General features: G+C 45.4%; 1 protein-coding gene and 1 pseudogene across 2 annotated transcripts; one reads left to right on the forward strand and one right to left on the reverse strand.

The window, feature by feature from the left end:
* Positions 1-4,311: 4,311 nt before the first annotated feature.
* ZNF354A (zinc finger protein 354A) lies at positions 4,312-21,497 on the forward strand. Of its 2 annotated transcripts, XM_072947124.1 has the most exons (5): positions 4,312-4,500; positions 5,541-5,615; positions 9,542-9,668; positions 10,595-10,690; positions 19,368-21,497. In XM_072947124.1, exons 2-5 carry the CDS (start codon positions 5,583-5,585, stop codon positions 20,930-20,932), a joined length of 1,821 nt encoding a protein of 606 aa, XP_072803225.1. In that variant the 5' UTR covers positions 4,312-4,500; positions 5,541-5,582; the 3' UTR covers positions 20,933-21,497. The 2 variants fall into 2 exon arrangements, with proteins under 2 accessions (XP_072803225.1, XP_072803226.1); XM_072947125.1 differs by lacking the exon at positions 4,312-4,500 and having other exon boundaries at positions 4,517-5,615.
* A 249-nt stretch (positions 21,498-21,746) lies between these two features.
* On the reverse strand, positions 21,747-23,862 carry LOC102530769 (uncharacterized; annotated as a pseudogene).
* Between the last annotated feature and the right edge of the window lie 1,572 nt (positions 23,863-25,434).

A 25,434-nucleotide genomic window follows, 5' to 3' on the forward strand; every position in this document is an offset into this window, starting at 1 on the left:
ACATAAAATGTACTGTTGTAATGCTATGTCCTTGGAACCAAGGATCCAGCTGCCGAGTGAGAGAAATAACCTGCTTTTTTTTTTTTTTTTTTGACAGCCTGGCATTTTCTTTCCCTTGTTGTTAATCAGCCAGGGTCAGTAAGCCTGCCTAGCCACCTCTTTCACCACTGCAGTTGTTTCATTAAAGGATAATTCTCAAAAAAAAGTAAAATCATGACACTCATAGATATGTAAGTTTTATTTAACTCATTATTAATAAGGCAACGATAATGATGTCAAAGCCAGTGCAAAGGACAAAGAACAGACATATTTATAGATGAGGACTACAGAAACGAATGGAGGCAAAGTTGACTTCTTTCCTGGTAGAGGAGGGAAGTCAACTGACCTTCCAGGGGACAGGATTTATTTATATGTCTATAGACAAGAATTATTTTGCATTCCTATCAGTTATCCACAATTTACAGAGTTGTAAATTAGCTCAAAGACAAAGAAAGCCTCAGTGCCCACAAAGAATCAAAATCAAATCACCTGGAAAGGTGAGCCCTAAACAGCACACAGCTTTCCACTGAGTCACATTGTCCTCCTACAGGTTCCTCTGATACAAGTGCTTTTTACTTCTGTAGGACAGACGTCCCAAGGTGGGATTGCTGTGTTAAAGGGTTATGTGCATTTAAAATTGTAAGAGACACCGCTTGATCAGTTTACTAGGGAGTTCGAGATCTGCAGATACTAACTACTACACATAAAATAGATAAACAAGTTTCCTCTGTACAGCACAGGGAACTATATTCAATATTTTACAGTAACCTATAATGAAAAAGAATATGAAAACAAATATATGTATGTACATGTATGACTGATACATTATACTGTACACCAGAAATTGACACATTGTAACTGACTATACTTCAATTAAAAAAAAAGTCTGCTCTAGGGAAGATACTGCCAACGTAATGCGAAGACAAGACAAAGACTGGGAGAAACTCTGCAAAAGAATATATCTGATAAAGGATTTATCAGATATTTTTATTGGGTACTATCTGATAAATTATTTTATAAATTATTTATCAGATATTACCCAAAATATACAAAGAACACTTAAAACTCAACAGTAAGAAAGTAACTAACTGGATTAAAAAATGGACCAAAGACCTAATAGACACCTCACTAAAGACGATGGCAAATAGGCACATGAAAAGATCATTGTATGTCCCACAGCATATGTCACTAGGAAAATGCAAATTAGAACAATGAGATATCTCCACGTACCTATTAGAATGGCCAAAATCCAGAACACTGACAACACCAAGTGTTGTCAAGGATGTGGAGCAACATACATTGCTGAAGGGAATGCAAAACGCTACAGCCACTTTGGAAGATGATTTAGCAGTTTCTTACAAAACTAAACATACCCTTACCATATGACCCAGCAGTCACGCTCAAAAGAGTTGAAAACTATGTTCACACAAAAACCTGCACATGGAAGTTTATAGCAGCTTTATTCATAACTGCCAAAACTTGGAAGCAAGCTAGATGTCCTTCAGTAGGTGAACTGATAAACTGTGGCACATCCAGAAAATGGAATATTATTCAGCATTAGAAAGAAATGAGTTATTACACCATGAAAAGACATGGAGAAACCTTAAGTGCATATTACATAGTGAAAGAAGTCAATCTGAAAAGGCTGCATACTGTATGATTCTAACTATATGACATTCTAGAAAAGGCAAAAGTATAGAGACAGTAAAAATATCAGTGGTTTCCAGGGGTTAGGGGTGAGGGAGGGATGAATAGGCAGAGCACAGAGGATTTAGGCAAACTACCCTGTAATGGTAGACACATGTCATTCATTATACATTTGTTCAAACCTACAGAATGCACAACACCAAGAGTGAACCTTACAGTAAACTACGGACTTCAGGTAATTGTGACATGTCAGCTGTAACAGATGCACCGCTGTGGTAGAGATGTTGATAACAGGGGAGGCTACGATGTGCTGGGGTAGAGAATATACCAGAAATCGCTGTACCTTCCTCTCAAGTTCGTTGTGAACCTACAACTCCTCTTTATACCTTTTTTGTCTTTTTAAAACAAAACAAAACATAAAACTAGTCGCCTCTCCCAATCTTTGCACACTAGTTCTGTGCTAGAGCAGTCCTTTACTAATTAACTGGCTTGCTCTCAGCCTAGGGATCAGATGGATGAGAAGGTAAGCTTTTCTGAACTCTTTTCTGGACATGCATCTCGGTTGGATCTTATGTTGCTTTTTCAGCTGCTTTCAAATATCTTGATTTCCCAAAGTCTCAACACAGCCTCCCCTCAGGGCTGTAAATGGTCTACCCGATGTTTCTACCTTTAATGCCTTGCCCAGGGTGTCTGTGGGACGGCAGTCTACCCACAGCTTTCGTGAGCAGTGCCTGCTACTTTTCCCTACCTGAGTGCCAAGTTAGACAAACTTGAGTCCAGTACTTCTGGCAGCCCTCAGACAAGGCAAAACTTTACAAATAAATGCTTCTGTGTTTCCTCTTGATTGGAGCAAGGGAATGGGAACTCAGCTTTGCTCCAGACCAAGACCTTGCCGCACTGAGGAAGGGACAGGTCAAGGGCAAATAAAAATGCCACAAATTTGCCCACGATTTCAAATGCACTTTTTTTTTCTTGAGTCAGTGTTCGTTTGGTTGCTGTAGATCTTTTACTGGTTTCCAGAGCTTTCATATGGTTATTTTAGCCAGTTTCTGGTTGTTTTTCACGCATCTAAGACAGATCGAGGGCTTGGAGCTTCCTGCTAGGCCATTTTGCTGACTTCTTCTACCATAACCATTTGATACTGACATTGTACTAGAAATCATAGCCCACTCAAGATGGTGCTTAAAAGATAGAAAACATAAAAGAAGCAAAAGTTTTGCAAAAGAACCGAAACTGTCATTCACATGTTACATGATATTACACAGAAAATCCAAAGCACCTAACAAATTCATTATTGGAATTTATAAGAGACTTTTGGTAGTAAGCTATATACAAACCCAGTACTTTATAAGTGAAATTTTAGAAGAGATACCATTTACAATAGCTTCAAAAATATGAAACAGCCACAAATAAAACTCATGAAAATGTGTAATACTGCTATGGATAAAATATATGGAAAGTTATCAGACCTAAAAAAAAAGGAGAGCTATACCATGGTAATGGATGGTTAATGTTAGAATCGGAGAAAAACGACCAGACACAGCTCAACGTCAGAATCAGGTTTATTGCAAAAAAACCCTGCAGAGCGGGTCTCCAGTTGAACTGTAGCCCGAGCTCTGCGTACAGGTTTGTTTATTTATGCCTGGGAGTAGGAACTGATTGGTGGGTCCTTATGCAAATGAGGGATGCTGAAAGTGAAAGGGGTGCATTGAATGGATGCTCCCTCCAGCGGCTCTCGCTCTCACTCAAGTCCGGGGAGGGTTTTACAGGCGGAGGGGGATTTTTACTAAAGGCGGACGTTGTGGCTTGCATTCAGCTCAGCTTTTCCTGAGATGGCGGCTGATCAAAATGAAGTTGGTTTTGCCAGTTAAAATCAAAATTGTTACGATATCAACTTTCCCCAAGTTGATTTACAGATTCAACGAATCTAGTCAAATTCTAAGCATTTTTATTTACAAGTTGTCATGACAATGGTTTGTTATGCCTGTGAGTTATTCTAGCAAACACAGTTGAACAGAACTTATGTAAGGACACTTAATGACATTACCTTATCAGGGTTTAGTTATCTGCTGTGTTAACAAAGAGTGGAACTCCATGCGGCAGCCTACCCGGGCGCCTACCGCAGATACCTCCCACACACTCTTTTCACTTCTTCCCATAACGCTTGTTTTCTAAACTGCTATATAATTATGTTCATGGCTTTTTGTCTGCTCTCCACCTCCTACCCTCCCTCTAGTACAAAAAAAGTTTCCCAGAGCAATGATCTCTGTTCTGTTCGCTGACGAATTTCAATAGGTAGGGGCTTGGCACACAGCAAGTGCTCAACACACTTCTGTTGAAAGACTGAAGGGGAAACAGGTGTGTTCTCGGCGATTGTCTACTTGCTTACTGTCATTTTCGCAGATGCCGAGCTACACGACGCTGCCCTCGGCGAGCCTCTCTTTCCTTCCGGAAGAACCGGGAACCCAGGAACCCGCAGTCGAAGATGCGCTGCGGCGAGGCCAGAATGCGGTCTGGGCACGTGACAGGTTCAGCCAGGCCTCCCCTCGCAGACGAGTGCGGAGAACTACACTTCCCAGAATCCGTGGGTTCTCGCGTGGACTACATTTCCCAGAGGGGCTAGCGACAGTCCCTGCCCCGCCCCCCGGACCTGCGTGGGTCGCCGGGCGTTTGCCGCGGGCGTGAGGGGTGTCCCGGCTTCAGGTCCGCCCAGGCTTCACCCCCGGAGAAGCCCGTCGCGAAGCTGCTGTCCGGCCCCGGGCGGTTCCCGAGCCTCCCGCCTGCGGCCCCTGGAAGCCCCGGAGCCCGGGCGAGGTGAGCGGCGGAGCGGCGGAGCGGCGGCGGGATGCGGGAGGGAGGAGCGGGCCTCGGGAGGACGCAGCGCGGGGCGCAGGCCCGAGGGGCGCGAGCCGGGCCTTTGTGGGCGCCGGCGGGCCGAGGACCCGGCCCCCGGGCTCCGTGCCTCGGCCCCGCCAGCGCTCCCGCGGCCGCGCCCCTGCCCCTGACGCGGCGGGTCGGGCACTTGGCCCGCACCGGCCCGGCCCCTTCTGCTTCCTCCCGACCCGCTGCCGGCGCGCTCCCGGCCTGGCCCCGGCCGGCCTTGAATTTGCCCCCGGACGGCAGCGGACGTGAGAAAATGATTTCCTCCCTTTAGCATCGCCACTGCCCTCCTGGGTGACAGGCGTAATGGCCTGTTTTGCACGAAACATGAGTTGCCGACTTCCCCTGGTGGCAGAGCCAGGACGGGAACCTAGGGCTTTGGTTTCTGTGACAGCAGCCCCCTCCTCGCCATAGGAGAGCTGGTCTTCTTGTCTTTACTCTTTCCGAAGCAGCTTTCTCTAGAATTTTGGAATTGTGTCCTTGATAGGAGTCGGAGGAAGCGGGTGGAAAGGCTTGAGGTGGAGAAAAGTTGTCACATTTATGCAGTGAGGTTGGAGCAGGTGCAGGCTGGAATCCCCGTGCCACCCTCGCTGGCTATGTGGACGGGAACAAGATGCCTCCTCTTTGCCCTCGGTTTCCAGATCTGTAAAATGGGGCTGCTGACAACGGTAGCTGTTCGGTGGGACTGAACGATGTAGGTGCTGCCTGGCACCCGGTGAGGCTCGGGGAGTTGCTGCTGCTACTACTGATGGAATCTTACGTTTTTCCCTCTGAGTCGGGGAGAGAGCTGGGTCCTGAGCCAGGATGGTCCAGCCTTTCTCTCTGGACTTGCTGGCTTCTGGCTCTTTCCACCTTCTTTCTCTCTCTGCAGGCACGTGAATCATTCTCAGGTAGGGTAAGGTTTTCAGAGCTGCTGATTCTGAGGGGTGGGAAGCGAAAGAGGCTCCCTCCCCTCTCCCTTTTTCTTCTCCCAGATCTGACCTCTGGAGACTCCACCCATCCTTGAGAAAGAGGACATGGCTACTGAACAAAGGGAAGCAAGGTCTCAGGTGAGTTCATTGTCATCTCAGGTCTTAGGGACAGATACGGATATTAGGGGTTTTTTATCCTCAGACTGAAGCTCACTCCCATTCAGTTTCCACCAGGATTTGGAGTCCAAGTCCTTTCCCCTCTGAAGACTTGGTCCACCCTGATGGATGCTGGGTTCTGTAAGGAATGCTTTTCTCCCCCTCCCCAGTCTATGCCTGTTGTTTCTGGTTTCTTTTCCTACTGGGCAGTCTTTTATTCTTTAATCTCAATTCACTGTATGATTATCGATTTGACAAGGAAGATGCCACAGGTCTTATATCACTTGGGGACAGAACCAACAAACATAAACATTTGGCAGAGTTCCTTTCTGACCTGCCTCCTTGGCTACTCATGCCCCGTTTCCTTCCCTTAGCCAGAGTGCTTTTCATTTTCTTTCAGTGCTTGAGAATCCTCATGATTCCTTCCCCAGACTTTTCCCTGTCCATAGTTGTTTCATTTTTTTTCTCCCTCTTAACTGTGTGGATTGTGTGCCTAGCTTCTACCAGTCTGTTGAAAACTGTTCCTAACTTGCCATTTCATCCTTATGAGAATAAGTGTCGGACCCCATCCGAGGGAGTCAGTGTGCAACCAAAGGATAGCCATGTTGGAGAGGACACAGACAGACAGGCCTCTTGACTCCAAGGGCAGAGAGAAGACTCCTCAGGAAGCGGCAGGGAGGGTTTTGTGCGATATTGGTAGTGGAGAGGCAGTGTGTACAGTGGTTACTAAGTGGGGCTTTTGAGCCACTTTTGGGCCGAGTCTGTGCCCATCTCCTCTGCTGCTGTAATGGGTCTTAGGCAGATAACTCCACCTCTCTGTGCCTCAGTTTCTTCACCTATAAAATGAGAATGACAGCCGTGCCTACCTCATAGGGTAGGTGAGAGGGTCCCATGAGTCAGTTCACGGAAGGTGTTTAGATCAGGGCCGGGCATGTAGACGGTGTTCAGTATGTGGTGGCTGTGAGCGGAGCTGTGTTATTCTAGCCCATGATGCTATTACTGTTGGTGGACAGAAATTACTCTGCAGTGTTTCTCAGACCCAGGAAGCACTGTGCTCCCTTTACTCATCTTCATCTGAGAATGATGGTTGACGTTGCTGGGGAACGTCCTGGGGGCTCCTCCTTTGTTCTCACTCTTGTAACAGCACAGCAGTTATTACCCCCATTTTACACATGAGGAAACTGAGGCTCAATAAAGTCAAGTGACCTGAAATCAAACCCACATATGTCTGACCTCTGAGTTCATGCTGGTTACTGTCCAGCCGTTTCTCAGGTGCATCTTTCAGAACACAGGGAAGGCCCAGCCCTTGTGTTACCAGAGCTCTTCTGCAGTGTGGTGTTGTGTATCTTTTGGACCCAAGAAAAGTGGTAGTGGTTGGTCTTCTGAGGCTGTGGCTAGGACCTGCCTTTGCATATTTGGGCTGCTTTTTTTCTAAATCTTTCCCATTCCGTTACAATAGAGCCAAGGTGCTCTCTTGCCCAGAGTCTTCTCTGTCCCTGTATGTGAGTCTCCCTAAAGTCACCTGCTGCCTATATGTCAGTTCTGGGTGGACTTGTGTGTAAAACTCAGGGACAGGACGTTTAAGATCAGAGAGGGAATACACCCACCGAGTGCTGGGTTAAAAGAAACCTGTATTTATTGTCCTGCCTCTGCCATTAATAAAGTATGTGACCTGGTTCTTGACTGCTCTGGACCTTCCTCACCTCTCAAATGAGGATTGAACTAGGAGATGGTGTACGGTCTTGTCCAGTGACCCGTTTTTCTTTCATTATGCAAGTTATTTCATACATTTTTCTTGTCTGCCAGTTGGATCATAAATTCTTTCGAGGGCAAAGGTAATTTCTTGTATTCCTCTGTATGCCAGTAAATTATCATACATGTATTATGTGTTAATATTAAAATTCTCAGAGAATAAAAAATACATATATAAAGAAGAAAGTGAAATCACTCTCACCCCAACATCTCGAGATAATCATGGTCACAGCTTTGTATGTGGCCCTCAGAATAATTTCCTATGCACCTTTATTTAGTTATTATTTATTTATGTACAAATGTATGTATGTATTTATTTTACCATTTTAACCTTTTTATTGTGATGAAATAAACATAAGATTAAGTTTACCACTCTGTTTTTGGTTGTATGATTCATGGGCATTAAATACATTCACACTGTTATGCCACCATCACTACTGTTTATCTCCACTGTATGGATTATCTCGTTTATTTCTTAACCCTGTGAGGTAGGCATTGACGGGCAGTTTTGCAGAGTGTTTAAGAATGGAGCCTTGGATGCTCCTTGGATTGGAATTTCCCCTCTGGCCCTGGCCAGCTGTGATTCTGTGGTCTGTGATATGAAATATATATCTGGTCTTCGACTCTGCACCTCACGTATAACTTCAAACACCCTTGTGGTTTCCGAAGTGATTAGTAATATTTGTTTTTTATTCCTGAAATTGCTTTAGAGCTATAAAAGCAAAATGGCTTGTGCGTGTTTTGTTATTCCTAACAAGCCCTTTCCTCCACACCACAGTTTATATTAATGAGGTAGCCTTTGGACCCCACCAAGGGTGGGGGCTGATTGCCGGGGAACCAATCTTAATTAGAGGGTTGGAACTTTCAGCCCTGCCCCCCTGCCTGCTTAGGGGCTGGAAGCTGAATCAGTCACCAGTGGCCAGTGATTTAATCAGTCATGCCCGTGCACTGAGGCGTGAAAACCCACAAGGGTTGGAAGTTCTTCCGGGTTGGTGCACATGTGGAGAATCAGGGAAAATGGCACATCCAGAGAGGGCACGAAGCTCTGCACCCCTTCCCATAGACCCTGCCCTGGGGACCTTTCATCTGCCTGTTCCTCAGTTACATCCTTTTATAATAAACGTGTAATCTAGTAAGTAAGTATTTTCCTGAGTTCCGTGAGCCACTCTAGCAAATTAGACGTGAGGAGAGGGTTGTGGAAACCTCCAATTTGTAGCCAGTCAGTTAGCAGCACAGGTAACAAACACCCTGGACTTGGGATTGGCACTGAAGGAGGGGCAAGTCTTTTAGGACTGAGTCCTTAACCTGTGGGATCTGACTCAATTTCCAGGCGTCAGAATTGAGTTTAATTGTAGGACACCTAGCTGGTGCCACACAATTGCTTGGTTTGTGGAAAGCCCCTCACGTATGGTGTCAGAAGTGGTGTTGAGGGTAGAGGAGGCACACAGGAGGAGTGAGGTTTTCCTTTGTACCAGCTGTGTGACTTGGATAAATTTCTCTTTGTTTTCTCTTGTGTAAAATGGAGACAATAACAGTACCTTCTTCATAGGATTGTTGCAAAGATAAAAGATTTACACAAAAAATTAATATAAAGCTCTAAGAATAGTACTTGACCCAAAAAAGCGTTCAATACATGATAGCGCTGTTCATTTCCATCATCACCATCCTCAGGCTTCAGGGAAGACAGAGATGGTGCCTTGTTATTTAACCTGGCCTCCGTCAGTGATTGTTCAGGTTGTTTCCACTTTTTTGCTATTACCAATGCCATGAAAAATGTCCTTGTGTGTGCGTTTTTGTGTGCTGTTCATTATCACACAAATTTTGCAATTGGAGAGTTTAAGAATAGGCACATTTTAAAACTTTTAATGTCTGTTATCAAATTGCCATCAGGAAGATTATTCTAGTTAACACTCCCACTAGTGGCCTTAATACCGCCATACATCTCTTGTACTGGTTAACACAAGACCACTTCATACTTCATGCGACTCAGGGTATGTTTGTCACTGGTCAGTTGTTCACTAAACAAATGACCCGGAACCTTCAGAACCTAGAATAGTATAGGAGCATTTCACGGGGGCCCGTCTGCTCCCCACCGCCGCCTTCTTCAGCCTGCGTGCTGGGCGGCCCTGCTGAGCTGGGGCGGCTTGTCTCTGCAGATGTCAGTGACGTTCGAGGACGTGGCTGTGCTCTTTACGCGGGACGAGTGGAGGAAGCTGGGTCCTTCTCAGAGGAGCTTGTACCAGGACGTGATGCTGGAGAACTACAGTAACCTGGTCTCGCTGGGTAAGGGGTTTCCCCTGGAAGTCCAGAATTTGGAAACTGGGATAACTCAGCACCTGCTTCCCCGGATAAAAGCCGTGGGGCACCAAAAACTTAGCTGAGTTTTGCCTTAGCACTTACAATTCGGAGTCCATAAATAAATCTGAAAACCTTTTCCCCCCGATAGACATGGAATCGCCCCGTGGTCGGGAAAATCTACAGAGCTGCACGTTAGACGTTCCCTCATAGTTCAGGAAACATTTCGCACTGTGACTGTTCTGTGATGTGTTGTTCACTCATTTCTACAGAGCGTGCCTCCACCCTCTTCTCTGACCCACCGCTTGCGTTTCCCAGTTCTCTTTCCCAGGAAGCAGCAAACTCTTTCTGTAAAGGGCCAGGGAGTAAATAATTTAGGCTTTGTGGGCCACATATGGTCTCTGTGACATACTCCATTCCTTTCTTTCCTTTTTTTTCAACCATTCTTTCCTCAAGGGCCATGTATAAACAGAGAGTGGCCTAGATTTGGCCTATGACCCGTAGTTTGCTGACTGCTACCATTTTTCAGATGGAATCACATAGTGTTTTCTCATTTTAAACGAACTGCCTGGTACGTAATCCTTTCCATACGTACCTGTTACAAATATCACTTTTGTCTGTACATCTAACATTTCCCCTTCTGTGGAAAGCTAATGGTTTCAAGGCTGCGTGTTTATCCTATTTCCCCGACACACAACTACTCAGTACCCGGGTGTGTCCTACGAGCCCCTTGCCGTTTCCCTAACACACCCCCTCAGTCGTGGGGACGCAGCCTGAACACCCACAGAAGCTCCTTGTATTGTCCTCTGAGTTTCCCCTCAGATCTCTGATACCTCTTTGTGTCAAAACCAAGGTTTTTTTTTTGTTGTTTTCATTTTTTTATTGTTTGTTTCCTCTTTTTTGTCTATGAGCAGGGCTCCCGTTCTCCAAACCCAAAGTGATCTCCCTGTTGCAGCAGGGAGAGGACCCCTGGAAGGTGGGGAGAGACAGTCCCGGAGGCGCCTCTCTAGGTGAGTGGGTGGGGACGTCTGCAGGCGGCCGTCTGGGGGTGAGTGGGGGTGCGGCTTGGGGATGCTGCTCGGGAAGGTTTCTCCAGGTTCGCGGTCCCCGGAAGCGCTGGAGAAGGGAGGCTAAGCTTCCTCTTCTGCTCTGGTAATGACTGCACAGGCGAATCTCTCAGGAGCTTTTTTCTTCTCTTTCCTGTTGTTTCAGAGGAGGGCTCCACTTTCATGTATTCATTCAGCAAACAGTGTATTTGAGGATTCGCAGAGAATCCATTCTGACTCCAGCCCAGCTTCTGTGGGAAAAGAGATGAGGAAGGAAATGAGACTAGACAGACAGGTGCTTTGGTACATTTCTGAGATGTGAACTGCCCACTGACAAGAGAGAGTAAGTCAAGGATTTTGAATAGGAGAACCCTGTATCCTTGAGATTTTAGAAAAAGTGGTCTGAGTCGAAACACTTTAAGTGTCCTTCAGTAAAGGCAGAGCTAGAAGCTGAGATGGGCCCCTGCGCTGGCCCACAGCCCCGCAGTCAGAGAGCAAGAGCAGTGATGTGGACAGAGCAACAGGGCACGTGAAGGACTAAAGCAAGTCATGGAGCGTCAGTAAGACGTGTCGCTGTTGATGTGTGAAGAAACTTACGTGGGTGTCTGTACGTGTAGTATGGCCAGTGCCCAGAGGAGGTCCGGGGACACCTCTGAGCTGGTAACTAGTTACATTTGGAGCGGGGCTGAAAATGGGTGTGATGAAAGGGGACTTCATTTACAGGTAATGTTTGTAATTTTTCGGAGAGTATGTTCCTGGAGTCCTTATTATGTGATTTGTGTTTAACAAGAATGGTCACTTGGGAAATGTTGTTGGATCTTAGAACTGAAGTGAGGAGAAACTGGGGGTGGGACCCTTGTGGAGATCGCTGCGCTACTAGGGCCTGGAGGAAGGCACGTGCAGGGGGTCAGGAGGGAAGGGAAGGGCCCCTTTGTTAAGGATGCAGGGTGAATTTGGTGTGGGATGGGTTTCATTTGAGATGTGAGTGAAATACGGGTAGAGGTCGCCGGGGGACAGTTGTGGGAGGTAAACGGGGTTGGGACTCAACAGGGTGGTCAGGGAGCTGGCGGGCAAAGGTGGCGCTTGGAGCCTTGAGCTGAGCAGGTGAGGACAGAGTCCCAGGAGACCTCCCCGTTATGAGGTGGGTTAAGAAGGAGGAATCTGTGGCTGAGCCTGAGAAGAAGTCACCAGGGGAGAGAAACGGCAGAGGTGGCTGCTGTGGAAGTTGGGGGCTGAGAGCTGTGGAATCGGGGAGGCCTAGGCTCTGGGGGACCCAGGTTCCAACCCTCGCCCCCCGCTTTCCAGTCCCGTAGTAGACGGTGAGTGAGTTCCGTGCTGGGCACTGGCGGTGCAGCCTTGGGCAGAAGGACGCAGGTCCTGCCCTGGCGGAGCTCAGTCAAGGGGCAGACAGGTGTTCATGAGCTCGGTGCACCCAGGGGTGTGGAGTGACAGGGTCTGGTGGGGACCCCGCGGGAGAGCTGCAGGTGCGGTGAGAACGTGGAAGAGGAGGGCCGGTGTCAGCAAAGGCTTCCGCCAGCAAGGACCACTCTCAGGATGTGGAGAAGCGTTCAGACTCAGGAAAGGGCGTGTGTGAGTCCAGAGAGAGGCAGGGAGCAGGTGCAGATGGAGCGAGGAGGGAGGAACAAGGACCAGATCGCGCTGAGCCTGGAGCCCTGTCACAGGACCTGGTCTGCCTGGGAGCCAGGCACGGCCTCTGAGAGTTGAGGTAGCCTGGCCACAGGCCCAGGCTCATCTTCCGCACGGATCAGCCTGCAGCCCACGTGGAGCCAGTTGGCAGACGTGGGAGGTCTTGTCTGAGGCTGTGGTCGGGTCCAGACGGGTCAGTGTTGGCCCCTCCCCCTGGGGGCCCAGCAGAGGGGCTGTGGGACAGGCTGTGTCGATCCCTAAAGCCCCCACACTTTAGGGGAGAGCTTCCTTCCCACTCGAGTTGAGATTTTTTGAGGTGGGAACCACACTTGTCAATCTTGTAAGTGTCATTTGGGAGAATGTACTAAATTTGGGAACGACTAGAAACTGTCACAGAGTAAACAGAGAACACAGGCAGCAGGGAACCAGAGGAGGGTTAGGATGGGCGTCAGGGCCACCGGCAGGTGTGGGCCGAGTCTGGCGTGAATGATCAGAGGGAGGGAAGGAGGGACTGTTCCCGTCCCCTTCGCCTTGGGAGCCTCTGGTGGACGCGGAGTCCCCCTTCCTGAGTGAAGTGCTGGTTGGATTAAACAGAATGGAAAGTATGACTGGAGCCCAGATCTGTCCAGAGAGACCCTGCAGCCACCTCGTGGTGTGTCGAGTCCTCCTCAGGGTTGAGAAGACGTCCCTGAAGAGAGAACTCTGAGTGGCGTGTGGAGGAAGGGAGGACGTCAGAGCTGAGCAGTGTGTGCGTTTCTCTTTGTGGGAGGAACCGCCTCCCTTTGCTCAGAGGTGACGTCAGATGAGACGTCCTGGGGGAGCTGGTGTGTGGCTGTGTCCCTCCTGCAGCCCTGGCGAGTCTCCCATCTGCCTGGACTAAAGTGCCCTCAGAACAGCCTCCCTTCCAAGGGGAGCTCGCTTCCCTGTGAGCTCAGGTGAACGTCCTCGATGCCATTGGAAGTACCTCAATCATTAACTCCGACCAGAACCAAAAACAGACCCTCTGAACAGCCAGTGACGGAAAAGCTTACGCTCCCAGGGTAGGACTCCTGGCACCTCTGTTGCCTCCAAGTGTGCTTTTAAAGTATTACTTTCATTTCAAAACTATTCACAAATAGGAAAAACAGAACCACAACAAAGAAAAACTGCATAATCCCTGGGTCTCTGTTGAGAGATGGGAGGAAAGGGTGTGAGTCTCCTCTGAGTTGTTTGCTTAAGAAATGAGCCTAAAGTCTAACCACTTCTCTGGCGTAGTTATAATCAGAATACTGTGATTAAACCGACTTGAACGTCTCATGGATTTGGTTTACAACTGACATAAAAATGTTCTTGAAATCAAAATTTAAAAATCCAGGATGATTCTAGGTAAACAATTACCTCCAATGAAAAAGTGTTTTTCTTCCCTTGTCTTTCTCTCTTCCATTGTTATCTTAACGTAAGAATTCAGGGCGGACTGAACCTGGCAGGGTGGTCAGCTGAGGGGTCACCTGAGGACTGTCTTCAGCTGAGATTTGCTGGGGCTGCATCTGCACAGAGGGCAGGGGTCTTTCTCTGATTTGCAGAGAAGTGTTGTCAGGGTTATGCGGCAGCCTAGTGAAACAGCATGCCACGGTTTTAGAGTGAATTTCTTGCAAGGTGGAAGTGGAGCTCACGTGCCCCGTAGTCCTGTTTAATATGTGTGAGTTAGTCTTGTCCTCGTCCCTTGCCCTCCCCTCCTGCCACCAACATCTCCTCTCCTTGTAGCCGCCAGAATGGTCTATTTAAAAGATAATCAGGTCCTGTCGCTCCCATGCTCAATCCTGTGGTGGCTTCCATCACATAGAGCACAATCCAGACCGCCAGCCTGGCCTTTAGAGGCCTGCGTGGTCTGGCCCGACCACCTCTCCACCTTCACCTCCTTCCCCTCTGCCCTTCATTCCAGAATCCCCCTGGCTGCCAGGGTGTAGTCAGGCAGGCCCAGCAGGGCCCCCCTCGGGGCATCTGCAATTCCTTTGTCCTCTCTGGGACCATTCTTCTTCCTGAGCCACGAGCCCACATGACCCACTTCCTTGTGTTGCACACATTTCTGCTCAGATGGCATTTTGTCAATGGGACACAACTCATCTGAACCTGGCCCTCCATTCTCCACGTTCTTTATCCCCTCACCATGCTTTATTTTCCCTCAGAGTGCTTATCACTGAAAAATAGCCCATTTTTATTTACTATCTGCTCTTCCTCTGGGTCGTAAGCTTCCTCATGCTGGGCTGTCTGTTTTGTTTGTTCCCGTCTCCCCGATACCTAAAACAGTGCCTGGTCAGAGTCGGCTGCGGTTAAGGAGCGCATGCGTGTCTTGGCTGAGTTCGTGGTGCTGGAGACAGAAAGAAGGGAACCAGTGTCAGAGAGAGTTCTGAGATAAAAGCAGCAGGACTTGGAGACGGACTAGATGTGGAAGCTAAAGGAGATGGAGTTGTGCAGGGTGCTTGCTGGGTGTGTGGCTTGTTTGGAATGAACAATGGTATCAGTCACTGAGCTGGTGGTCCTAAGACATCTTATTTAGGGGGGAGGTGGTATAAATATGATTTTGGACGAATTAAATTGTCTTTCGTTGACCCAGTTATCCATGTGGAGGCATCAGGTAGCCTGTGTGATTTGGAGTTCCAGCCCTCATAATATACACTGGGCATGAAATGTGAATTTGGGAAACAATGGAAACATTATAGGGTTGAGTGTGAGTCGGCCTGAGGAATGGGTTCAGAGAACAGTAAGTGCAGGGAAGAGCCTGGGACTCGGCCTTGAGGACGTCTGGCATCTCTGGCATCTGGTGAGGAAGAGAGAAGTGAACCCCTAGGGAGGAGAAGGGTGAGGTGTACTAGACGCGGGAACTCGGGAGTCTGGCGTCACTGAAGTCAAGGCTCACAGAGGGTGCTGTCAGTGGAGGTGGGGAAAGTGGGTGGATTTGAGACGTATTTAGATGGTGGTGTGAACGAGTCTTGGTGATCGATTAGCTGAGGGAGAGGTGTGAAGGACGCCTCACAAAGCTTTGGTTCAGAACTGGTGCCATGTACAGAGACAGAAGGATTCTGCGGGTTGGAGGAAGGGGATAATCGTGCATCAGGGTCAGGCATGTTGCCTCTGGGGTGTCTCTGAGACATCTGAGTCGCTGTTTGCAGTAGGCTGCTTTGTGATTAGGTGTGGAGGATGGAGAAGTCTTGCTGAGAGTGCATGTTTGTAATTGAAGCTGGTCTGTGGAAAGAATTGGGGGCCTAGGACTAAACCCTAAGGAGCGCCAAGGGTGAAAGCCAGGTAGAAGGAGGTGGGTGCACAAAGGAGACTCAGCCCGCAGAGGAGACAGAGGCGGCGGGAAGTGAGAAGAGCGTGATGGCGAGTTCAGGGTCCCTGCAGCTTAGGAAGAGAGCGTCTCCTCGGGATGTGAGTGGTCGCGATCAGATGCTGCCAGGAGGCGAGTTAGGTGAGAACTGAAGAGCATCTTGTCTTAGCCACGTGGAGGTCACGGCTGCCTTGGGGAGGGTGGTGGTGAGGGTGGGAGCCAGAGTGGAGCGCACGGGAGGCGAGTGGCCAGGAGGGCATGAACACACGGGGCTACGACAGGAGGAGAGACGAGGCGGCGCGGTGGCCGCAGAGGCTGGGGGAGCCCGTTTATGCACGTGTGAACGATACCCTGTGTATATTCTTCTCTACCCTCTTCCACTCCAGTCATAGTGTACAGTGCGCACAGCGCTGCCCCTTTCTCGCTTGATGTGTGTTGAGACTCTTCCCGTGTCGGTACCTAGAGACCGTCCTGGCTCTAAAGAGGGAGTGTTCTGAGGCCTCCCACGGCCCCTCTTCTTGGCTGGGGGAAGGGGCGATTTTGGTTGTATGTGGCTCTGGATAATGTTAGCCCAGCGGGCCCAGTTTGGGATAGAATTTTATAAATGATATTATTGCTAATTAGAAATATGGATGTTAGTCTAAAGCTATATACCTTTGTCATGTATCCATATAATGTCCTGATGTGTTACAGGTAGAGTCAGCCCAGCTGTCCCTCAGAGGGGTCTGGCTGACTAACCTGAGGGACCTTCACACAGTGGAGTGCTTCGTAACTGTAAAGGGGAACGAGGAAGACCTCTGTAAATCCTGCTGTGGGGCGATGTGTGAATGAGTGGGAGAAAGTGTAGGGCAGAACAGTGAGAAAAGTACTTTTATCTAAGAAAGGAGGACAAGATAAAGAGAAAAGTGTGTATTTGCTTATATATATTTTTTAAATAGAAAAGCTAAAAAGAAGGTTAAAAGTACATCAATAAAAAAATGGTTACCTGTAAGGTGAAGAAAGAGAAAAGATCGAGAGGACAAGGGTAGAATGTAGAATTTTTTAAGCTGTCTTGTTTTTATGATGTTGACTTTGGAACCATAAAATGTCTTATAAAATTATAAAACAAGATTAAATAAAAATAAAAATTTTTTCCATAAATATTGAAAGCAAAATGAAACAAATGATCCTAATTGTGTTTCAGTTGGTGGTTTAGTCATGTAGAGAGTTATGTCAAATGCCTATAAATCACAGCAGTTTGAATAATGACCCTAAGTGGCTTATTTCTATGATGTTATGATTTATAATAAATATGTATTTGGTGCAGAGCTCTTTTAGGAATTCTAAGTGATGAGACACCTTTGTAGGTGTCTTTGTTAAGCTATTGGGGTGACTTTGGACCTTACCTTAGGATGGGGCACTGGTTTTCAGGAGAACCAATCATGTGATTAGAGGGTTGAAATTTTCAATCCCACCGCTTGACCTCCTACCCTGGGGAGGAGTTGTGGGCTGGAGTTTGAATTAGTTGTATGTGGTCAATGATTTGATTAATCATGCCTGTGTAATGAAGCCTCCATAAAATGCAAAAGGACGAGTTCAGAAAGCTTTTGAGTTGGTGAACATGTGGACTGAGGGGAGTGGTACCCTTGGAGCAAGCATGGAAGTTCCACGCCTTTTTCCCCGTGCGTTGTTGCCCTGTGCATGTTTCCCATCTGGCTGTTCCCAAGTTACATCCTCTTATAATTAACTGGTGATCTAGTAAGCAAAATGCTTCTCTGACTTCCATGAGCCACTCTAGCAAATGAATCAAACCCAAGGTGGGGGTTGTGGAGACCTCTGATTTATAGCCAGGTGGTCAGAAGTACAGGTATAACCTGGGCTTGTGACTGGTGTCTGAAGGAGGCAAGGGGCAGTCTTGTAGAACTGAGCGCTTAACCTGCGGGATCTGATGCTGTCTCCACGCAAGTGTCAGAGTTGAGTTGAACTGTGCGACACCCAGTTCGTATCCGAGAATTGCTTCTTGTTGATGGACCCCCCCCAACGTGGGAATTGGTGCAGGTTGTTTAATATCTTATAGGCAAAAATAACTGCAAACTAAAATGTTGATTTTGGTGGTTATAATAAAAGTATGTGGTTATGTTTGCAATTAGAGTTCTTATCTTTGAGAAATGTGTTCTGAAGTATTTTTGGTGAATGGTACGATATGGGGTTTACTTTAGCATACTCTATGGAAGAGATGTGAGGGAGTTGCGTTAGTTTTCTCAGCCTGCTCCAACAAAGGACCACCAACTGTATGGCTTTAGACAGCAGAAATTTATTGTCTCATAGTTGTCGACGTATCGTGGGGCCATGCTCCCTCTGAAACTCCAGGTCAGATCCTTCCATGCCTCTTCCTCACTTCTGGTGGTGACCGGAAAGTCCATGTCAGTTAGGGATCTCAATCCAGTGAGGTACATAGGAGCCCTTTAAATGGTTACCTCTAGCCCAGGAGAAAATGCCAAACTATATGCACACCTATTCCCCTGGCAAAATTTAATATTCAATGAATTGTGTTCTTATCCAACTTTAGTGTTTATTGAATTCTGTTCTTTACCACATTATCATGTTAGCCCCTTTTTTACGTTTTTATATATTATACCTGTTTTGTTGTTGATCTTTGGCTCTTTTCTACCCTGCTTGCATAGCCTCTCTTGCTTGATGCATGAACAAGGCTTCTCTCCTATCTTGCAGCTTTTGGCTTCCCGCCTGCCTGTAGCACCTCTGTAGATAAGTTCAGTAACACCTTCATGTTTGAACTGGCTCTTAACCCTCCTGTTACTTGTGTAATGTACTGTCCTAGAAGGCAACTTCTCCTACAGGTGTTTGAGTAGTGTGTGTGTGTGTGTGTGTGTGTGTGTGTGTGTGAAATTAATATGTATAAGTAATTCAGAGTATTTGACATTGTGCAAATTAGGACTATATCAGTAATTAAAGACGATTAACAAAACAGACATTCTGTGTATAATTCAGATGCCATTAGGATGTATAGGTTAATAGGGCATGCTAATCTGCTTGCAAAGAACACTTAGGGTGCAAAAGGAAAGTGAAATATATTTAGATGTAGATACATAGATAAATATAATTAAATATGTAGTACAATGGTGTAGTGTATAGATATGTATATGTATGTATTTATATATATATATATAATTTTTTAACACTGGTAAGTGCCTGTAATAAGGGGAATGGACTTTGAAAACTCACAGTCAAGAAAGTAGTTAACTGTTGAACTGCATCTGAAGGATACAAAGAATTTGGCAAGAGGGAAAAGGGATGAAGACTTTCCATATTAGGGATGATTATACAAAGAAATGTTATGAAGATAATACAGGATTCTGTCATGGACTCTGATCTCAGACTGATTTTTCCAATACATTGCTCCTCGTTTAATCCTTTTTCTCTATTCTTCATTAGCCAGTTCTCCTGGTCGCTCTTAAACTCACCCTCTTTAAGTGGGTTTGTTTAATCTTTTCTTCGCGCTAATACTTCAGCTTCTGTTGCTGATTTCTCTTACTGCTTAAATCTCCTAACTCTTTCTTCTTACTGTTTTTTGGTCCAATACTAAGACCTTATTTAAATACCATCAATATTTATTCACTCTGTACCTTTAGTCTCAGTAGCCAAATGCTCTATCACATGAAACATCTTCAGTTTTTTCTTTCCCCTCAGGATGGAAGAGCAGTTATAAAACCACAAAGTCAACTCAGACGCAAGATTCTTCGTTTCAGGAGCTGATAATAAAAAGATCCAAAAGGAATGGACCCTGGGACTTCAAATCAGAAAAGCCCTGCATGTATGAGAATGGATTAGAGAAGAAGCAGGAGAAAAAAGAAGGTGTTCAGGAAGTTTCAGTCACTCACAGAAAAATCATCACTCTAGAAAGAAAACATAAAAATACTGAATTTAGCCAAGACGTCAGCCCAAGGTCACTCCTTGTTAGACAGCAGTTGGTTCCCAGAGAACGAACACCACCAAAACGCGAGGCACGAGGAAACGGCTTTAAGCAGAATCCAGAGGTGCTTAATCAACAAAAAACCGACACAGCAGAGAAACGCTATAAGTGTAGTATGTGTGAGAAAACCTTCATTAATACTTCATCCCTTCGTAAACATGAGAAAAACCATAGTGGAGAGAAATTATTTAAATGTAAAGACTGTTCAAAAGCGTTTAACCAAAGTTCAGCTCTTATTCAACATCAAATAACTCATACTGGAGAGAAACCCTATATATGTAAGGAATGTGGGAAAGCCTTCACTCTCAGTACATCCCTTTATAAGCACTTAAGAACACATACTGTGGAGAAATCCTATAGATGTAAAGAATGCGGTAAATCCTTCAGCCGAAGGTCAGGCCTTTTTATACATCAAAAAATCCATGCTGGAGAAAACCCCTATAAATACAACCCAGGCAGGAAGGCGTCCAGTTGTGGTACATCCCTTCCTGGATGTCAGAGAATTCATTCCAGGAAGAAGTCCTATTTGTGTAACGAGTGTGGCAATACCTTTAAGTCCAGCTCATCCCTTCGTTACCATCAGAGAATTCACACTGGAGAGAAACCTTTTAAATGCAGTGAATGTGGGCGAGCCTTCAGTCAGAGTGCATCTCTCATTCAGCATGAAAGAATTCACACTGGAGAGAAGCCCTACAGATGTAATGAATGTGGAAAAGGCTTCACTTCCATTTCACGGCTCAATAGACACCGAATAATTCATACAGGGGAGAAGTTTTATAATTGTAATGAATGTGGTAAAGCCTTAAGTTCCCACTCGACGCTTATTATTCATGAACGAATTCACACTGGAGAGAAGCCATGCAAATGTAAAGTGTGTGGGAAAGCCTTCAGACAGAGTTCAGCCCTCATCCAGCATCAGAGGATGCACACTGGAGAAAGGCCCTACAAGTGTAACGAGTGTGGGAAAACGTTCCGGTGTAACTCATCCCTCAGTAATCACCAGAGAATTCACACGGGAGAGAAGCCGTACCGATGTGAGGAGTGTGGGATATCTTTCGGCCAGAGTTCAGCTCTTATTCAGCACCGGAGGATTCATACGGGAGAGAAGCCCTTCAAATGCAATACGTGCGGGAAAACTTTCAGACAGAGCTCGTCACGTATTGCCCATCAGAGGATTCATACTGGGGAGAAACCTTACGAGTGTAATACCTGTGGGAAACTCTTTAATCACAGATCATCTCTCACGAATCATTATAAAGTCCATATGGAAGAGAACCCCTAGAAAGTAGATCTGCATGCATGGAAGCCTGAAACCAAAGCTCGTCAGGACACGTGAGAGGAATGTGATAAATGTGTTAGAGATGAGAACCCTTTCTATGATTTAGTCCTCATAAGATACTAAATTCCAAGGATAGACCTTGACTAATGACTGTTCTGCTGAGGAAAGTGGAAAGTGTTCATGCCTGTCAGATGCTTTTTACAATAACCTGAATGAAGAATTCACAACGTGGAGACACTGACTTTGGGCACTTACACAATTGTTTCTACAGCAGTGTACGCTACGTATCACGTGATTGCCATAAACATCTGGGTGAGGAGGGGAGGTGTGCACTGGATTTCTCATTTTAAAAAAACTATAAACTTAATGCTTTTTAAATAACATTTTTCATAGCACATAAAAGGTATGGTCAAAGAAATTATACATTTTTAGAGAAAAGGACCAAATAAAAGATAAAGATGAACTGTGAACTACCTCTCACTTTCCAGGCTTTGTCCTTTTCCTGACCTGATATCAAACTTTGTGCATGGATTTCATTTAAAAATAGAAATAAAAGTCTTTTCTCTTCTTTTTTGTTCTACTAATTGCTGTGAATTGGAAATTTTTCCCCAGTTCTTAATTCTGTTTTCAGAATTTTGGTTTTTTTTGCTCTGAACTCACTTACTATGAAAGTATACATGCTATATACTGTGAACTATCATCTTAGGTACATTAAGTGGAGAAAAACAGGGTCTTTGACATTTTAACTTGGAACTTGTTCCAGCTTCACTTCCCCCAACTCAAATCACCTGCTGCAGTATTGCTGGGACTGGCAGCTTCACTGGCTGTAGTAACATTGGGGCAAGCAAGAGGCCAGCCAAAAGTGAAAAATGAAGATCTAGGGAGTAAGACAGCCCAATGAGGATTTGAAAAAGTTGACGTTTCCTGCTGATCTGAAAGGCTGTGCACACTGGCAGGGCTACATTCATACACGGGAAACAGCAGAAAGGCCCCCAGGCTGCTGTTCATGTCTGACTGACCTTTTAGACCTTGTGCAAGCAGGAAGTAAAAGTCCAGGCAGATTTGTTGACTCCCTGAATTTTGAGTGCATTCCCTAACCTACACACAGATCACCTTTGCACTGGATAGAAACCTAACCAACTCAAAAGCATTTGATCATTGACTGACTACTGAGCTATGCTGGCCCAGGGTGATCCCTAGGAAGCTGGAAATGACAACAACCCCAGGAGATGGTATCAGAATCCAGAGTAGCTACAATTTTCAACAACAAAATACAAGATGTACAAATAAACTGGAAGCTGTGACTATACATGGGGAAAAAAAGCAGTCCATAGAAACTGTCCCTAAGGAATCCCAGGTGTTGGGTGCAATTGATAAAGACATCAACTAGCTACTAGACATATGTTTAAAGAACTAATTAGAACCATGCTTAAAGAATTAAATGAAAGTATGACCAAAAAATACCGCCCCCAATACAACCAGACAAATTCTGGAGTTGAGAAGTAAAATAACTAAAATGAAAATTTTCTAGAGGGGCCCAGCAGTGCCTTTGAGCCTTATTCGGCTGACTTTGGTATAGCTAAAAGTAGATTATTCAGTTCAAAGGACAGAAAGTTAAGAAATGGGGGAGGGGAGGTTGGAACAGAGTCTCAGAGACTTGCAGGGTACTACTCAGCATGTCAACCTATGTGTAATGAAAGTCCCAGAGGAGAAGCAAGAGAAAAAAGGGCAGGAAAAATATTTGAGGAAATGATGGTTGAAACTTCTCAACCTGATGAAAAATACTAATCTACACATCCAAGAAGTCAATTAATTTCAAATAGGATAAAATCAAAGTTATTACACCTAGACACATCACAGTCAAACTGCCAAAAGACAGAATCTTGAAACCATGTGGAGTATCGTCTGATGTGCTTGTGGGCCATTTGTGTATCTTCCTTGGAAAAAATGTCTGTTCAGATCGTTTGCCCATCTTCAACTGGATTGTCTTTTTATTATTGAGTTGTAAGTGTTATATATTTATATATTCTTATATAACATATATATGTATATACATACAAGTTTATATATTCTATGCATAAGCCCCATATCAGATATATGATCTACTAATATTTTCTCCCACTCTGAGATTGCCTTTTAAAGAAATACTATAAACTGCTTTATTTTTCCAAGATTCATAGTATCTTTGTAAGGCATGTGGCTGCAAATCTCCTACTGATAGAGCACTCTATTAGGGTCAAAATGTTGTTGATAACAAGAGTAACACCTAAAACAAAGTATCCGTAAGACGTTACAGCACCGGGCCTGGTAAATGCCTGCCATGGGCACCGCACAAAAGGAATGTCTTCAAAGCCTCTTTGTGGGGCCCTGCAGCACCCCTGAGTTCCCTTGGGCCCCTGGAATGGAAAGGGTCCTGTAAACTTTTTTGCATCCACATAACCCCCCCTAATTTCTGTCTGGTTTTCTTCACCTCATCCTCCACCCTAGCTGTCTTGTCACATTCTATTATCATTTCCTCATTGCTCAAATGCATATCGTGTCTGGCCTCCGTGTGTTCCCTGAGACGCTGAGCCAGCCCCTGGTTGGTTTCTCTTTCGGCCTTCCTGGGTACATCGTCCCCAGCCGGGCGCCTCCCTGCAGCCCTGGGTTCGCTGGCTGGCTTTCCTTGTTTCGGCTTTCCTTCCCTCTCTGGTTGTCCTTCTTTTGGCTTTGCCTCACCCTCTAGCTTTTCCTTATCTTTTAGTACGTCCTCATCTTCTGTCTTTCCCTTGGGCTCCATCCTTCCCTTGTTTTCTCACTTGTCCTTGTCTTCCACATGAGCTCCTCCTGGCTTTCCTGCATCCAGTGGCTGTTCTTTGTTTTCCATCTTAAACTGGGTTCTCAAGCATTCCTTCATTTTCACTGCAGGGTTTTTCCATGTTGAGCTGTCCCCTCCTTTTCCTGTCCTGAGGAAATTCTGGACAGGCTCCTCCTCTTTTCCTAACCCAGCAGAGTACTGGGAACAACAGCCTCGCAGACTTGCAGGACCTGGGCCAAGCCTGCACCTCCTCGCCTGTCTCCTGCCACCCGGGGAAGCTGGGGGAGCTGGTTCTGCACAGGAGGACGATGCGAGTGGACAGGGCTGGGACCCACCGCAGGGCGGGCTGGCGGGTGGGCGAGGGGCGAGATTGACTTTTCACTTTCTCAGTAGTGTCCTTTGAAGCACAAACGCTTTTAATTTTGATCAAATTCAATTTATTTTCTTTTATTGCTTATACTTCTGATGTCATATCTAAGAATATATTGCCAAATCCCAGATCATGAAGATATACCCTTTATGTTTTAAGAGTCTTATAGATGTAGCTTCAGCATTTATGTCTTTGACCCATTTTGTGTTAAGCTTGTATAGGGTAATGAGGTTGGGGTCCAATTTCATTGTTTCACATTTGGCAACCTAGTTGCTCCAGCATCACTTACTGAAAAAAATTACTCTCTTCCTTTTGAAGTCTTGATGTTCTTGTCAAACATCAGTTGAGTATGGACTCTGGGTTTCTGAATTTTCAATGCTACTTCTGATGAACAGGGGATATTTTTCCATTTATTTAGAACCTTGTTAATTTCCTTCAAAGATGTTTTGTAGTTTTCAGTATATAAGTCTTCCACTTCTTTTGTCAAATTTATACCTAAGTATTTTATCCCTTTTGATGTTATCATAAATTGAATTTTCTTATTTTTGTTTTTAGATTATTCATTTAAAGTGTGCAGAAATACAATTTGTTTTTATATGTTTATCTTGTAGCCTATGACCTTGCTGGACCCATTCATTAGTTTTAATAATGTTTTAGAGGATTCCTTGGAATTTTCTCTGTATAATTTTATGTCATCTGTGAATGGAGGTAGTTGTACTTCTTTTTCAATACAGATGCCTTTTATATCATTTTCCCTGCCTAAGCTGCCCTGACTAGAACATTCAGTACACTGTTAAAGAGCAATGATATGCACCGACATCCTCGTCTTGTTCCTGATCGTAGGGGAAAAGGATCTGGTCATTCACCGTTAAGTATGATGTTAACCATGGGTTTTCATAGATGCTCTTTTTCAAGCAGAGGATATTTCCTTCTAATTATAGTTTGTTGAGTTTTTTACTTTAGTGAATTTTGTTAAATGCCTGTGTCTACTAAAATGACCGTGTGGTTTGTTTTCTGAATTCTATTGATATGATACATACTCTTTTCTTCTCTTAAATAATTTAAAAGATACTGCATAAAACAATAATTGTAAAATTTACCGCTGGGCTTATGTGTAAAGATGTAATTTGTATGACAATAGCACAAAGGAGGGAGTAGGAAGAGAACTATATTTGAGCAGTTTCTGTAGAATGTTGAAGTTAAGTTCATGTTAACCTGAAATTGTTTTTTAAGTTAAAACAAGTATTGTATTTCCCAGAGCAACCACTAAAAATGATTCCAAATATATAGGTTTTTCAATCAACAAAGGAAGTAAAATGGTACACTTGAAAACATCTA

This window comes from Vicugna pacos, chromosome 22 (assembly GCF_048564905.1).
Source record: "Vicugna pacos chromosome 22, VicPac4, whole genome shotgun sequence".
NCBI lineage: Eukaryota > Metazoa > Chordata > Mammalia > Artiodactyla > Camelidae > Vicugna > Vicugna pacos.

What these genes read in the sequence shown, in the direction of transcription:
- ZNF354A (XM_072947124.1), top strand. Translation starts at nt 5,583, where the DNA reads ATGGCTACTGAACAAAGGGAAGCAAGGTCTCAG. An exon ending in CAGTAACCTGGTCTCGCTGG is followed by an intron (nt 9,669 to 10,594) that starts GTAAGGGGTTTC and finishes GTCTATGAGCAG; the next exon opens with GGCTCCCGTTCTCCAAACCC. An exon ending in TCCCGGAGGCGCCTCTCTAG is followed by an intron (nt 10,691 to 19,367) that starts GTGAGTGGGTGG and finishes CTTTCCCCTCAG; the next exon opens with GATGGAAGAGCAGTTATAAA.